Raw genomic sequence first — 12815 nt, 5'->3', positions numbered from 1 at the left:
GATTTTTGCGATGCTTTTTCTTTAGCAATTTTCATGTTGAAAATAACAGTACACTCATGGAAAAGCTGAGAAATAATATCAAATAATTTAAAATTGCATATGTAAACCTTTCCAAAAGTGGTCCTTCAGTTTTCTAAAACTTGGCCTTCAAATTGATTGAAAAGTCCTTGAATTTCAACCTTTGGCATCTGTAACTAACTAACGTAACAATTGTCGCGGAGTTTCCGCGAATTTAGGAACTGGAAACTAGCGAGAGGCCTAGCAATGTAACTACAGTCAACCAACATGGACACAGAGGACGCTGAACTGTTAACAGGTGCTAACATTCTGCTTCTGTTGTCTTTACTTAAACGAAAAATCGTTGCTAGAATAAAGAAGAAGCGTCGCTTCTTGGTGCGGAAAGTCTTAAGAAAGAGAGAATTCTTTGTTAAAGCGATTTAACAAACAGTCGTATTTTCCAATTTCTTCCGTAAACTGTTCCGTGTCAATTTCACCTTCCATCTTGTCGAAACACACGCACGTGTAAAAGTTGATAAACAACTGGTTGTCATGGTATCATGACGCTTGCAGTGCTTCACGCTGGGAAAACATAGCATTATAGGACACATTCTGATCGCATGATCGCAGAACTTTGTTCACAGATGATCGTACTTGATCGCACACGATCGCAACCGATCGCAAGAATAGAACATACATAACCACATATGCTAAAGTCATGCACACGGTACTGCTGACACGAAAATAACCGTTAGCAACTGATGAATTCATGTTTGCCACATCTAAGAAAAGAAAAATGGGGAATAAATCAGCTTCGATTTTGAGATTTCTACAATTTTCTTACAGATAATTTGTTAAGAACCTAACTTAGCTTAGCCATGCTTGCCTGATTAACGACGCTGCCTTAAAGACGAAAAACCTTTTTTATAGATCTCTCTTAGCTTTAGTTTGCCGCCCGCTTTTGTCACGATTGTACGAGGAAACCACTCGTCCGATGTTATCGAGTTTCCCAATAACAATTTGTGCGAGGAGAAAGGTATCTGTGATTTCTTACTTGAATGAATCTTCGCTTGAGCAAGGCGCTTCACATAACTAGCGCCTGCTTATCTGAGTGGCCTACCAATACCATACGATTGGTACCCGACGCCTTTCCCCACCTATCGTGAAAATCACTTCACTTCTGTTGATTTAGTCTTATGCAGAGGCTGCCATGGTAGCATTACGAAATCGTATTCATCCAAAACGTGCCAAAACAAATATCCACAAACTTATAGCACATAAAGACGTACCTGCAGTAGAAGAATTATTTGCCGCCATCATGCTACTCATTGCCACTCATTGATCAAAAACTTTAACGTCTTTTTACTGTGGTTTGAACCTGAAACAAAGCAGCGAATGTTAAAAATTGATCTTCCACAAATAAAATTCTCACCAAAACTAATGGTACAAATTAAGGCGTATTTGCTTCACCTCAAAATCAGTTCTGCAGCGATTTAAAGTGGTTCTCATACTTTGTACTGAGCAAATACCGTGAATTGTTTCCAACTGTTCTTATCATTTATCAATTACCACGTTTGACCTTTACATCTTTTCATACAACCGTAGAGTAAAGAAAACAATCTCGATTTTTTTTTAGAACCGATTATCGCCGGTGTAGAGATTGAATTTATCTGATTCCCCTTTGGGTCTCTAATATTCATATGACCCCCTCCACTGAATTGGCAGTCAATTTTTTAAAGTCCTCCTTTATGCCCTATTCAACTGATACCGCTCCGTTCCACTTGAAAGAGGGTCTTCATGGAGAAAAGCTTGACGGTTGATGGTAATTTTTTTTTCCATTTCGACAGTTGATGGTTAATGTCGTGGCCTTTACCGGTTGACTTTTATTACGAAGAAACATTTCTAGGAGTAAAAAATGATTAATGAACGTTACTTTGATATCTCGGGCACTTTTGCTTTTCTAGCCTGTTCCAGTTGTCATTCAGTAAAACGGAGCGAAATAGTAAGTGGTGCCATGGTAAAAGAGGAGTGACAAAGAGAGAGAGGCTGGGTCGAGTCGAAAAACCTTTTTACAAATTAAAAAAAGTTGCCTTAAGAATAAAAGTTGTTGTAGTTATAAACAGCTGCTGCAACGAGAGAGGGTCTCAACAGATTTAAACTTTCAGCCGTTATACAGCTTAAAATTCAGCCGTCAGCCGACAAAAAGGGTGGATTTTTACCCTCAGCAACAGCTGTAGATCGATGAGAATCAAGAAAAATAAACAAATCTCCAAATTTCCAAAAGTACTAAGTTTACCTTCATTTTTACTCGGGCTTTCCGAGGGAAACGCCCAAGGTATAAATTGTTTTTTTTTTTTGCGCGTTCAGTCACAAAACGCAGTTCCACTACAGCGCATGCGTGAACTGTGAGAGCGAATGCGTTCAATGAACCCAAGACTGCATGGTTTAAAACAATGGCTGCCTTTGGGGACACTTTCCTTGCTTAATGTACGCGGAAGAAGTTCGAAGGCTATTATGCTCAATATACATACCTAGTCGCACACCGTTCGCGGTAGACCCACACTAAAACTTGTGGAGCGTTTTGGGAACGGGTCGGTCCGCGAACTTTACGAGCGATCCGTTACGATTGAACCTTCTATCGAGAAATATCTCATATTATGTTTACATGTAAACACAACCGTGGATTTAGAAGTGATCGAGAATCCAGTAGAATACCAGAAGCAACGCTGAACCGTCTCAGAAGAAAGGGCAGAAACCTGAAGGAATTTGTTTATGAGCGTATTCGTCCAAGCATACCGAAGTCTTTCCTACGTCGTTATGTGAAGGTTAGAGGAGTTACAAAGAATGTTTGTAAGCTTAATACGAAGAGGGTAAGATTAAATAAAGTTAAACAACATGAGAAGAAGTATTGAAGTATTGAAGTATAGAAGTTGACTTGTTTTGTGAGGGTATATCGAACGATGATTAAACTAAGTATAGAGCAAGTCGGTATTTATCACTGTTTTTTTGTAATAGACCACTGTGTCTTCACAACAGTCAGACACACGTATCAAACTATTGTAAATTTCAACTGAGTTCAGTTATACCTTACTTTTTAACAAAAAATTTTCCAGCAGAGAAGGCTTAACGACCGTCAGAATCTATTTTAGCAACGAAATACAGTAGACATATTTATTGACAGAACCCAAGAGTCATTTACTGTACAGAACGCGTTCTTTGTTATTCTGTCACGCAGTGCTAACTATAAATCAAAGGCGGCTAGCGTTCGAATTCTGCCTGCTGTTCCAGAATAAGATGTGTGTGGTAAGTTTACCCGAGGAAACCCTCGAGAATATCAACACCAAATTGGCTTGCATACCAAAACAGAACAAACAAGAGGGACAAGTAGTACTGGCAGTATTATAATGGGAAGAAACGCGTGAAGTGTAAAGTATTATATTACTAAGCGTTGTTGCTGTTTAATGTGTGTTTAACTTGTAATTTCTACAGTCTTCTGTTTACAGGGTCTTCATTTTCGTAGTACGAAAACGAAGACCGGGTCTTAGGTCTTAGGTCTTAGGTCTTCGTTTTCGAGGTCTTCTGTTTCGTAACACCCAATCGCAACGTAACAATGCAGTGAGAGAGAATTCAAATAATGTGCGAGATAGAACTGTCACGACGCAAAGAAAAAGAATTCACAGAGTGCGCGAGATACCAACATAATAATGCACAGATGGGGAATTCGAAAAGTGTGCGAGATACTATCGTAACATTTATTATACATAGTTTACTCATAGAAATACATCTTCCTAAGAAACATCCATCCGTTAAAGACTGACAGCTAATCGTCGACCAAAAGTTATCCGTCAACCATCAAAATCGAAAAGAATTAAACGTCAAATCAACCAGTCATTTTCCACAAGTGGGTGGCATAATAAAGAAACCTGTGGCAGTTTTTTTTTAGGTGCTGCAAACTGATAAAAGAAAACCTTTCTGCAAATTATAAAACTTTGCCGCAAAAATAGAGTTTGTTGCAATACCGATATAGTTGTTGCACGTTAAAGAAAAGATTGCTGCAAAAAAATAACATGATTTAATGCGCACACATTAAATTTGCTGCGGAATCTGGACCCATCCACGATTGTTAGGAAGCCACGTTGCGGGAAAACCGAGCCCTTGAGGCCAAAATTGTCACATGTGTAGGGAAGATCTGCGCTTGATGAGTCCAATTCGAGTCAATAAAGGTCTAAAGGAAGATGGAAAAGATGACAGTGCAAGCGCCACTGTAGCGGGCTCGGACTCCTTTACCGGGTAGAGGAGCCTGAGGTTTGTAAACTTTCGCTTACAGAGGATTCCCTTTAGCGCTGGTGAGAATGCGAAAATTCTCTCACAATAATAAAAATAAAACATGAATTAAATGCGCACACATCACTGCTTCGGAAATTGGACCGATCCACGATTGTTAGGAAGCCATGTTGTTACCCTTTCGAAGTTACAGATGTTTTGCTCGCATGAGGGTAAATATTTTCATAAGTACAGAGATGGCCTGTAACAAAACGTCATCTTGAGTGCAACGAGAATCGATAAAGGTTCAAAGGATGATGAAAAAGATGGCAGTACAAGCGCCACTGGTAGTGGTATAGTTTTGCCTCGGTGTTGTTAACTTTCGCTGGGCCTAGAAACATGTCTCATATGTTTTGTAGGACCACCATGGTTATGAAAACTTCTGTGTAAAATTTTTTTCCGTGTTTCCAAAGGAAAGTGAATTCATTATCGAAGCAACGCAAAATAAGCCAGCTATTAATAATCTTACGTTACCTGGAAAGATGCTGTTGGAGAAAACAGTACGCGGTTAACAATACTCTTTACCGTCTTTCTTTGGGTTCAAAAGGGTTTGACATTTCATGTACACTGTTGAAGTTTCGTTTTGAAAAGTCTGAAGAACACATGACGTTAAAGCTGTCTCCCGCTTGAATGGCAGACTTTTGTTGCAGATGGTTAATTGCCAAAAACAATCCTAATGGCGGACATAAAGACTGATTAGGGATTTTATAGTGGACAGGAGAACTACAATGATTCACGTTTCGACATATTTAATCTAGTGATGGACATCTGCTCGGAATTAAGTCAACAAGAATAACGGTGTAATAAAAATACAGGAATATATATTCAAAGGCAATTGTCAGCTAAAAAGGAAGAAATTTTATCTTTTTTTCCCCTTGTTTTGCTTCTGCTCAATGGTGAAATATTGATCGGATGTGACACACTTGGCCGTGTAAAACCAATACTTTGGATGAGCTAAACAAATTTTCAATGAAAAAGTGGAAGTGAGAACAACAGCTAACAGATGTTATATTTCAGCTTCTGATCTAAATTGCTCGCTTTAGCTCGTTTTTCTTAGTACAAATATCGATGGTGTTGGACCACATCGTTTGTTGATTGGTACTTACTTGCCGCTAACCTGTAAATTTTTTTGGAGTTTTTTCGTTAGTCAGTTATAATCTTCGCCTTTGACGCAAGTCGGTTAACCCAATCTCCTCACCTAGAATACTCTTCCTGAATCATAAAAAAATTGATAATGTTAGACCATGTCGGTTGTCGGTTGGTATTTACTTGTCGCTAATCCGTAATATATTTTTTTTTGCGTTTTGTTGGTAGCTGTCAGTTCTTACGTTCAACTCGGTTCTAAGGCACTTTCAAACTGGTGTCGACTGCGTCAACACCCTTTGACAAAATTGCAGAATGTGAGAAAAAAGCACCAAAGAAAAGCCTCGAAAATCAGAAATAGGAAACGTAGTACAAGTTTTGGCTCCATCAAATGAGAAAAACTTGCAAAAGATCCGCTTCTTCCCGAGGATAAAGTAGAAATATGTGCGTTTTACTATTCAACTAAACTGGATTCCTTGGTCAAAATTGTAGAATGCAAGAAAAAAGCGCCAAAGAAAAGCCTCGGAAGTCAGAGGTAGGAAACATAGCACAAATTTTGGCTCCGTCAAATGAGAGAGACTGGCAAAAGATCCGCTTCTTCCCGAGGTTAAGGTAGAAATATAATATGTGCGCTTTACTATTCAACTAAATTTGATTCCTTGGTCAATTCATTTACAACACGAATTGGACAAACTGCAGCTGCAGACGAAATGATGTGTCACAAGAACAGAGTTAGAAGTGTATAAAGTTTGTCTAAATAAAACCTTCGACTGAAATTGATTGTGTTCGGCGATCCAACTAGATCAGACACGAAAATTCTGGTGAGTTCGATTATCGAACGATGTGGGCAACGAAAAATAATATCATTGTTTTGCCACAGGAATATAAGATTCATATCTTCAAGCTAACGTGTAATTTTCTTTTTGTTAAATGGACAATAGATATCTGTGGTAGAGATTTCTGTGGTAGAGAACGTCTCCCTGGCGAGCATTCGAAATGTCAAGTCTAGGCGTTTGCTTTCGGGAGGTAGGCCTGTCCAAAAAGTACTTATATTTCTTGATATTTTTTATGTAAACGTTAATTAAATGCTTTACTTTCTTCACGATAACTTCTACATCCGCAAAGAAATAAAACTTAAAACTTAGCTTTAAAAAGCTACTCTCAAATATGGACGAAATTTGAGGATACTCTAAATAGTAAAGAAACGCAAAGAGTTACTCAAAAGTTTCCTAGCACAATCGGGACAGGCCTAAGGGGAGGAGGTCGCCTAAAAGAGGTCAGGGTCCATATTTCAGGTAACTTGCAGATGGCGATAAGACCCTTCTGCCAACGCTTAACGAAACCTATGGTAAAAAACCGTTTACGGCTTATTTAAGGGAAAAACATCTTAGATCTATGGTGATTGTTTCGTATCTCACAAATGATCTAACGCAGCGTTTGGGACAATTGACGTGAAAGAAACTTGGCTCGTTTGTTTCTTCATTCACGTGGTAACGCTAATTCAGGAAATTTAAACCTTCCGGTAGCTCCACTTTTATGAGATCTGTTGAAACAATTTTCAGTTTCCACTCGTTCTGGATCTGTTGGGATAGAGTTAAGTGCAGTGGTTAATTATGTTTTATCAGAGCAAGTATGTAACTCAAAATAAAAAAGATATCATGCTTTATTAACGTTAAATAACGTTTACCGTTGCACAATCTACAAGGAGCTTTTCCCGGATGTAGTGGTCGTATCGATTCTACGAGTGTATTAGTTCCCAGTAAAACGCTCTCGTCCATATGATAAAGTCATCTAGGAATTCTGTGTCTAGAATCAAGAAGCGTAGACAAAAATTATCAAACAAGATATACTTATTATAAAGAGAAAACTAAAAACCATACATTTTGGAGGAGGTCCAAATCATCGAGGGGGAGTACAAGCGGGTTTGGAACGCTGTGACACCAGCTTTAATTCTGACTTGGTATTTTTATTTACCGTTGGTACGTTCTTCGAAATCTTTTTACTCGAAAAGTGGAATTTATTGAAACAGTGTCCAATATTTTTACCAAAACGTGCATGCAATGAGTTAAGTTTAAAGTTGACTTAAAGAGTTCTAGAAACTCTCTTGCACTTCAGTTTCGGTTCCGTTCCGTAAGATGGCTCGAAACCTTCCAAAAAGGTCACGAAAAAATCCAGAATGACAATTGCCACCTTAAACACGTCTCGCGTTTCATATCAGATCCTGGACACTCATAGCGATTAAGAAAACTCGACTTAGACCCGAGATAAATCCGGTTTCACTTCATGAGACTGCTCTGATAGCTTCCGAAAGGGCACTGACTTACTTAGTTATTTGGTTATTTACCCACATACGTAGTTACCTTCAGCCAGGCTTACTTACTGGCTTTTAAAAGCCAGTTTCCACAAAAAAGGTTGGAATTGGTTTAGGCATCTATATTGCATGGAAACAACGGCAAACATAGGCATTTTATGCATACAGGAGTTATTTTTATTGGATAGGTGGGTTGAGGTGGGACACTTCGTGCAACTGATGTCTTCATTTTTGTTTTAAAAAAAAGCATCATTTTAAAAAGAACGAAAATATTGCATTGTTTTACTTTAACTAAGAAAGGGGGAAAAAGAACCTTCTAGTCTGTCTGAAGTTAAACGACACAAAAACAAAAATAAATTGCATTAGTGCCACGCTCACAGTATTCTCCTTCGCAGCCATAGTTTGGTCATGTCCCACAACGCCCTCGTTCCCTCCTTGGAGAGAGAGCGCGTCGCGTGACGAGACCCAATAACGGTCGCGAAGGAGACTGCGTTTTTTGCCGATCCTCAGCCGTGTAACACAAAATAAAAATGATTCCTTCAAAGTTAGTTGTCTCGAGAATTTCATTCCACGTAACTTTACTACGGAAAACAATCCGGAAATCTGTTTGATCTCCAGTAGACCTTAACCAAAGATCTTCATTCTTCAGATAGGGGAAGAAAAGGGGCTCCTTGTTTGGTTGTTGCCTATATAAACTTTGTCCTCTGTTTGTGGAATACGTGATAAAATGCAGGTTGTTTTAAAAAAATCAACACTCGATGGGGTAAAGTCCAAGGTAGTCAAAAGTGAATTTGATTGGTAAAAAACGTAAAAACACGTGAGAATCGCCTTAAAAATTCACTGAAAAATATCACTGAGTTCCACGTGAATTTCCTGGGGTTGTATAATGCAGTTAGAATATTAGATTAAATGCAGGTTCTTCACAAGGAAATGACACGCAGTGGAGAAAAGTCTAATGAAGCGAAATTGAATTGATTGGTAGAATACAATTCAAGCACGTAATAAAATAGCCTTACATATATGCCGTGTAATGTTTGGTTATGTTATGTTTGGACTTTGAACGTTGTTGTTGTAGTACGTGTTGGAAAGTGTAGGTTGTTTGGGTTGGGCGTGGTGAGTAAAGAAGCTGTAAACAAAACAAGTTTTAACTGAAAAGTAATACATAAAATTACCAGCCAACCTTTGTAATCCCAATAGATCTTGTACTAGAGCGACAACGCTCTCACGAAGGCCCCCTGATTGCATGACAACATTAGCAAGAAAACAATGCGTAAACGCTCTGATTGGTGCGAGATATGCTGTGATAGGTTTGTGCAAGATAAATAACTCATTGCAGCAATCTGATTGATACGAGATATATACCCTAATGCGCCAATCTGATTGGGCAAAATGCATACCCTAATGCAGAAAATCTGATTGATGCTAGATACATACCCTAATGCAGCGATCTGATTGGTGCGAATGACTGCCCCTCGATACGCTAACATAGAGTTATAAAAAGACATCTCTATTTTAGAGTATCGAGTGGTATAGTAAAAAAAAATGTTGAAACTCAAAAATCATGCTTGAACAATTTTAGAAGGAAATGGGAGGGAGGAAGGGGCAACTGCACGCTTCAAAAGCAAAATTGAAAGTTGATTACCACACAAGCATCTATTTGATGCGAAAACATGTCCGTGTATTTGAATCAAACGTAATCTCTTCTTAGGATCTGACATTTGACCACAGAAAAATACAGTATACTGATTTAAGCTCTTGTGAACGACTTATATATATAGTCCTTCATTCTTCTAAAGATTGGTGAACTTAAATGCACCGAATCGAAATGAACTATTACTAGATTCAATTATACTTCGAAACACTCGTCTCAATTTAACAATGCAATGTCTCTTTATACACTCTTGAAACCTTTAAAGTAAGTCTAACACAACGGTAACTTCACCACATATATCAGCCGCTGACCCGCCACCGGCTCTTGTCTTTTTCATTCAGTCACAAGATGGATGGGAACGCAGATAATACGGCCGAAGAATTCCACACCCATCCGCCGCCTGAAGTAAGTGTTACCCGTCACTCTCTCACAGAATCGGTGGTTCAGGCTCTCGTTGCCGACCAGTCCGTTTTAAATACCCTGTCTCAAGCGATTCTCTCTGTCATTAAGCAAGACTTATAAGACCACGCGATCGACTGATCGTGCGTTGACAAAGCCGCAGCGCCTGTGGGCCAGTCGCCCGAACAATCTGCCGTCGAGTCTGTGGACCAAACCGGCAAAGTAAAGGGAACAAAAAGACATCTCCCCTATCGATGTCGTTGTGATTGATGAGAATACTCAATCCAAACGCCCACGCGGCGATAAATCCACTTCCTACGCCAATAACTTACAAGCAGATCAGTCGCCCGCTAATGAGGATAACGACCTTGACGGCCTTTTGTCCCCTAACTCTCGTCGAGATCCTAGTGAGGAACTTGATGCGCTTCTTAAAGCTTTGTTAAAGCCTTTACAACGATTCGAGCGAAGAACCATCATTCGAGAATTTCCAAGGCCAGCATCAGAGGAAGCCTTCACTCCTAACTTAGACAATTATCTACCTTCCATGATTTCTGGGGTCAAAACGCATCATAATTCACTGAGAGATATACAGGATAAAATTCTTCATGTCTTGGGTCCGCTTTGCGCACTACATGAAAACTTTACGCGCATGCAGGATTCCATAGAGAATGAAGAAATCATTCTCGATAAAGCCACAGTTGATGCTATGTTTGGCTGCGTTAAGAAAGCCATTAGGCTGGTAGGAGATACATCTACCCAGGTCTCATCTAAACGCAGAGAACAAATTCTGACTAAACTTATAATTAATCCAGTCCTGTCTTCTTTGGGGAAAGAAGACTTCCCAGACTCAGGCAAGCGGCTGTTTCGAGATGGTTTCGAATCCCGCTTAACCTCCCGCGGGAGGTTGCTAAGCACGAAAGAAGCGTAAGAGTCGCTCGAGGCGATAGCCGAGAGCGACTCTAGCTTCTTGAGTGTTTAGCAAACCTCCCAAGTGCATCCATAACTCTATAGTGTACGCTGTGGTGTTTACCATTTGTTTTATAACATAACATTAACACATTGTAGCTAAAGAGTTCCCTTTTATTTAACAAATCTTACGTGACCAGAAAAAAACAAGCGCGCGCCGAAAAATAGTCTTTGCATTTGCTCACGTCAGCAGCGTACACCCATGGGCAAATGAGGGACGCTAAATTGACCAATCAGAGCGTGTGCTTTACTTTGGTTATGTTATAAAGCCTTTTGAATTTCCCCAAAACCTACCTAAGGCAGGCCGATTGAAACATTTTTTTATCAGCATGGGAACAGATTACAAAAAGGACCCCTAGGTCCTCCACGTAGTCTCTGGTTATCAAATAGAGTTTCTAGACATCCCTGTACAGCAAAAAGCCCCTCTCCCTATCCCATGTTCATTGGAACATCAAAGCATAATAGATCAGGAGGTTTGGGAACTGCTGTTAAAAGAGGCGGTCCATTTCGTCCAACCCAACTTTCAACAGGAACCCGGATTCATCAGCTCCCCTTTTGTTATACCCAAAAAGGGTGGGGGCCACAGGCCAGTGATAAATCTAAAACCCTTAAACTGTTTCATCCCATATGAACACTTCAAAATGGAGTCCATACACATGTTGAAAGATCTTTTTAAGAAAGGGGATTATATGGTGAAGATAGACCTCAAAGATGCATATCTGACAGTCCTAATTTGGCAGAATCACCAGAAATATCTCAGATTTCTGTGGAGGGATTCACTTCTGGAATTTGCATACCTCCCCTTCGGTTTAGCCAGTGCCCCAAGGGTATTCACAAAATTGTTAAAGCCGGTGTTTTCAATACTGAGACAAAGAGGATTTCGCCTGATTTCATACCTAGACGATATCCTTCTTATGGCGCCCTCAGTGGAACAGGTACTTCACCATGCGGCTTCGACTCTAAATCTTCTAGAGGGGCTAGGCTTTACAGTGAACTACCTAAAGTCAGTACTAGTTCCTTCCCAACAAATGGAGTTCCTAGGGTCGCTCGTAAACTCGCTCGACTCAAGCCTCAGCCTCCCCAGGGACAAAATAAGAAAGATCCAGTCGAAATGCCAGGATCTGTTAAACACCCCGGTTACTACTGTAAGGGAATTGTCAAAATTCCTTGACCTCCTGTCCCCATCCATACAGGCAGTCTTTCCAGCACCCCTCCACTATCGGTACCTCCAGCAAGCAAAAAACTCTATTCTCAGATTTCGCAGATCTTACGAAGCTTTAGTCCATCTAGACTCAGAGTGCCTCGAAGAGGTACAGTGGTGGAAAAACAACCTAGTAGCATGGAATGGGAAAGCCCTATTCCAACAATCAACAGATTTGGTCATAGAGACGGATGCCTCACTTGAAGGATGGGGAACCCACTGTCAAGGGATGTCGACAGGAGGTCGATGGCTCCCCGAAGAGGCCCCATGTCCTATCAATTGCCTAGAATTGTTAGCAGGCTCACTAGCCATAATGTCCTTTACAAAGAACAAGGCCCGCCAAGGCTCAGGTAGTACTACTGATGGACAACATTTCAGCGGTAACCTACATAAACAAAATGGGAGGGACACACTCCCCCATGTTATCTTATCTAGCCAAACATCCATGGGACTGGTGTCTCACCCACAATATTCTGTTGACAGCACGCTACATCTCAGGAGTACAGAATGTAGAGGCGGAAAGGGAATAAAGGATATTTCGGGATTCCAGCGAATGGAAAATGGAAACTGCATCTAGGGGTTTTCAACCACCTCCATCAGAATTGGGGCCCCCTGAACATCGACATCTTTGCCTACCTTCTCTCATACCAACTAGTTGTAAGCTGGCGTCCAGACCCTCTAGCAATTCACACGGATGCATTCACCCTGCACAGGGCAGCCTTTCGGGGCTATGCCTCGATAGGCCGATGCCTTCACCAAATTCAGAGTCAGCAGGTGTCACACATAGTGCTTGTAGCACCATTTTGGCCAGCTCTACCCTGGTATCCACTTCTGTTACACCTGTGCATAGACTTGCCCCTCCTCCTACCAGTTCAGGAAGATCT

General features: G+C 40.4%; 2 protein-coding genes across 2 annotated transcripts in view; one reads left to right on the top strand and one right to left on the bottom strand.

Moving 5' to 3' along the window:
- Positions 1-41, bottom strand: part of LOC148721983 (substance-P receptor-like) — a 5534-nt gene extending 5493 nt beyond the window's left edge. Inside the window, exon 1 of the mRNA XM_088736664.1 lies at positions 1-41. This exon is cut by the window's left edge and continues 721 nt beyond it. The gene's annotated coding sequence lies outside the window, so the exon portion shown is untranslated.
- An 11330-nt stretch (positions 42-11371) lies between these two features.
- Positions 11372-12508, top strand: LOC148721982 (uncharacterized). The gene has a single exon (XM_088736981.1). The coding sequence runs from the start codon at positions 11372-11374 to the stop codon at positions 12506-12508; it is 1137 nt and encodes a 378-aa protein (XP_088593107.1).
- Positions 12509-12815: the final 307 nt, after the last annotated feature.

Source organism: Stylophora pistillata, chromosome 10, assembly GCF_964205215.1.
Source record: "Stylophora pistillata chromosome 10, jaStyPist1.2, whole genome shotgun sequence".
Lineage (NCBI taxonomy): Eukaryota > Metazoa > Cnidaria > Anthozoa > Scleractinia > Pocilloporidae > Stylophora > Stylophora pistillata.
Note: the sequence above shows the minus strand (reverse complement) of the source record. Positions and strands in the feature narration are given on the sequence as shown.

Coding starts and splice junctions, on each gene's coding strand:
- LOC148721982 (XM_088736981.1), top strand. CDS start 11,372: ATGGAGTCCATACACATGTTGAAAGATCTTTTTAAGAAAGGGGATTAT.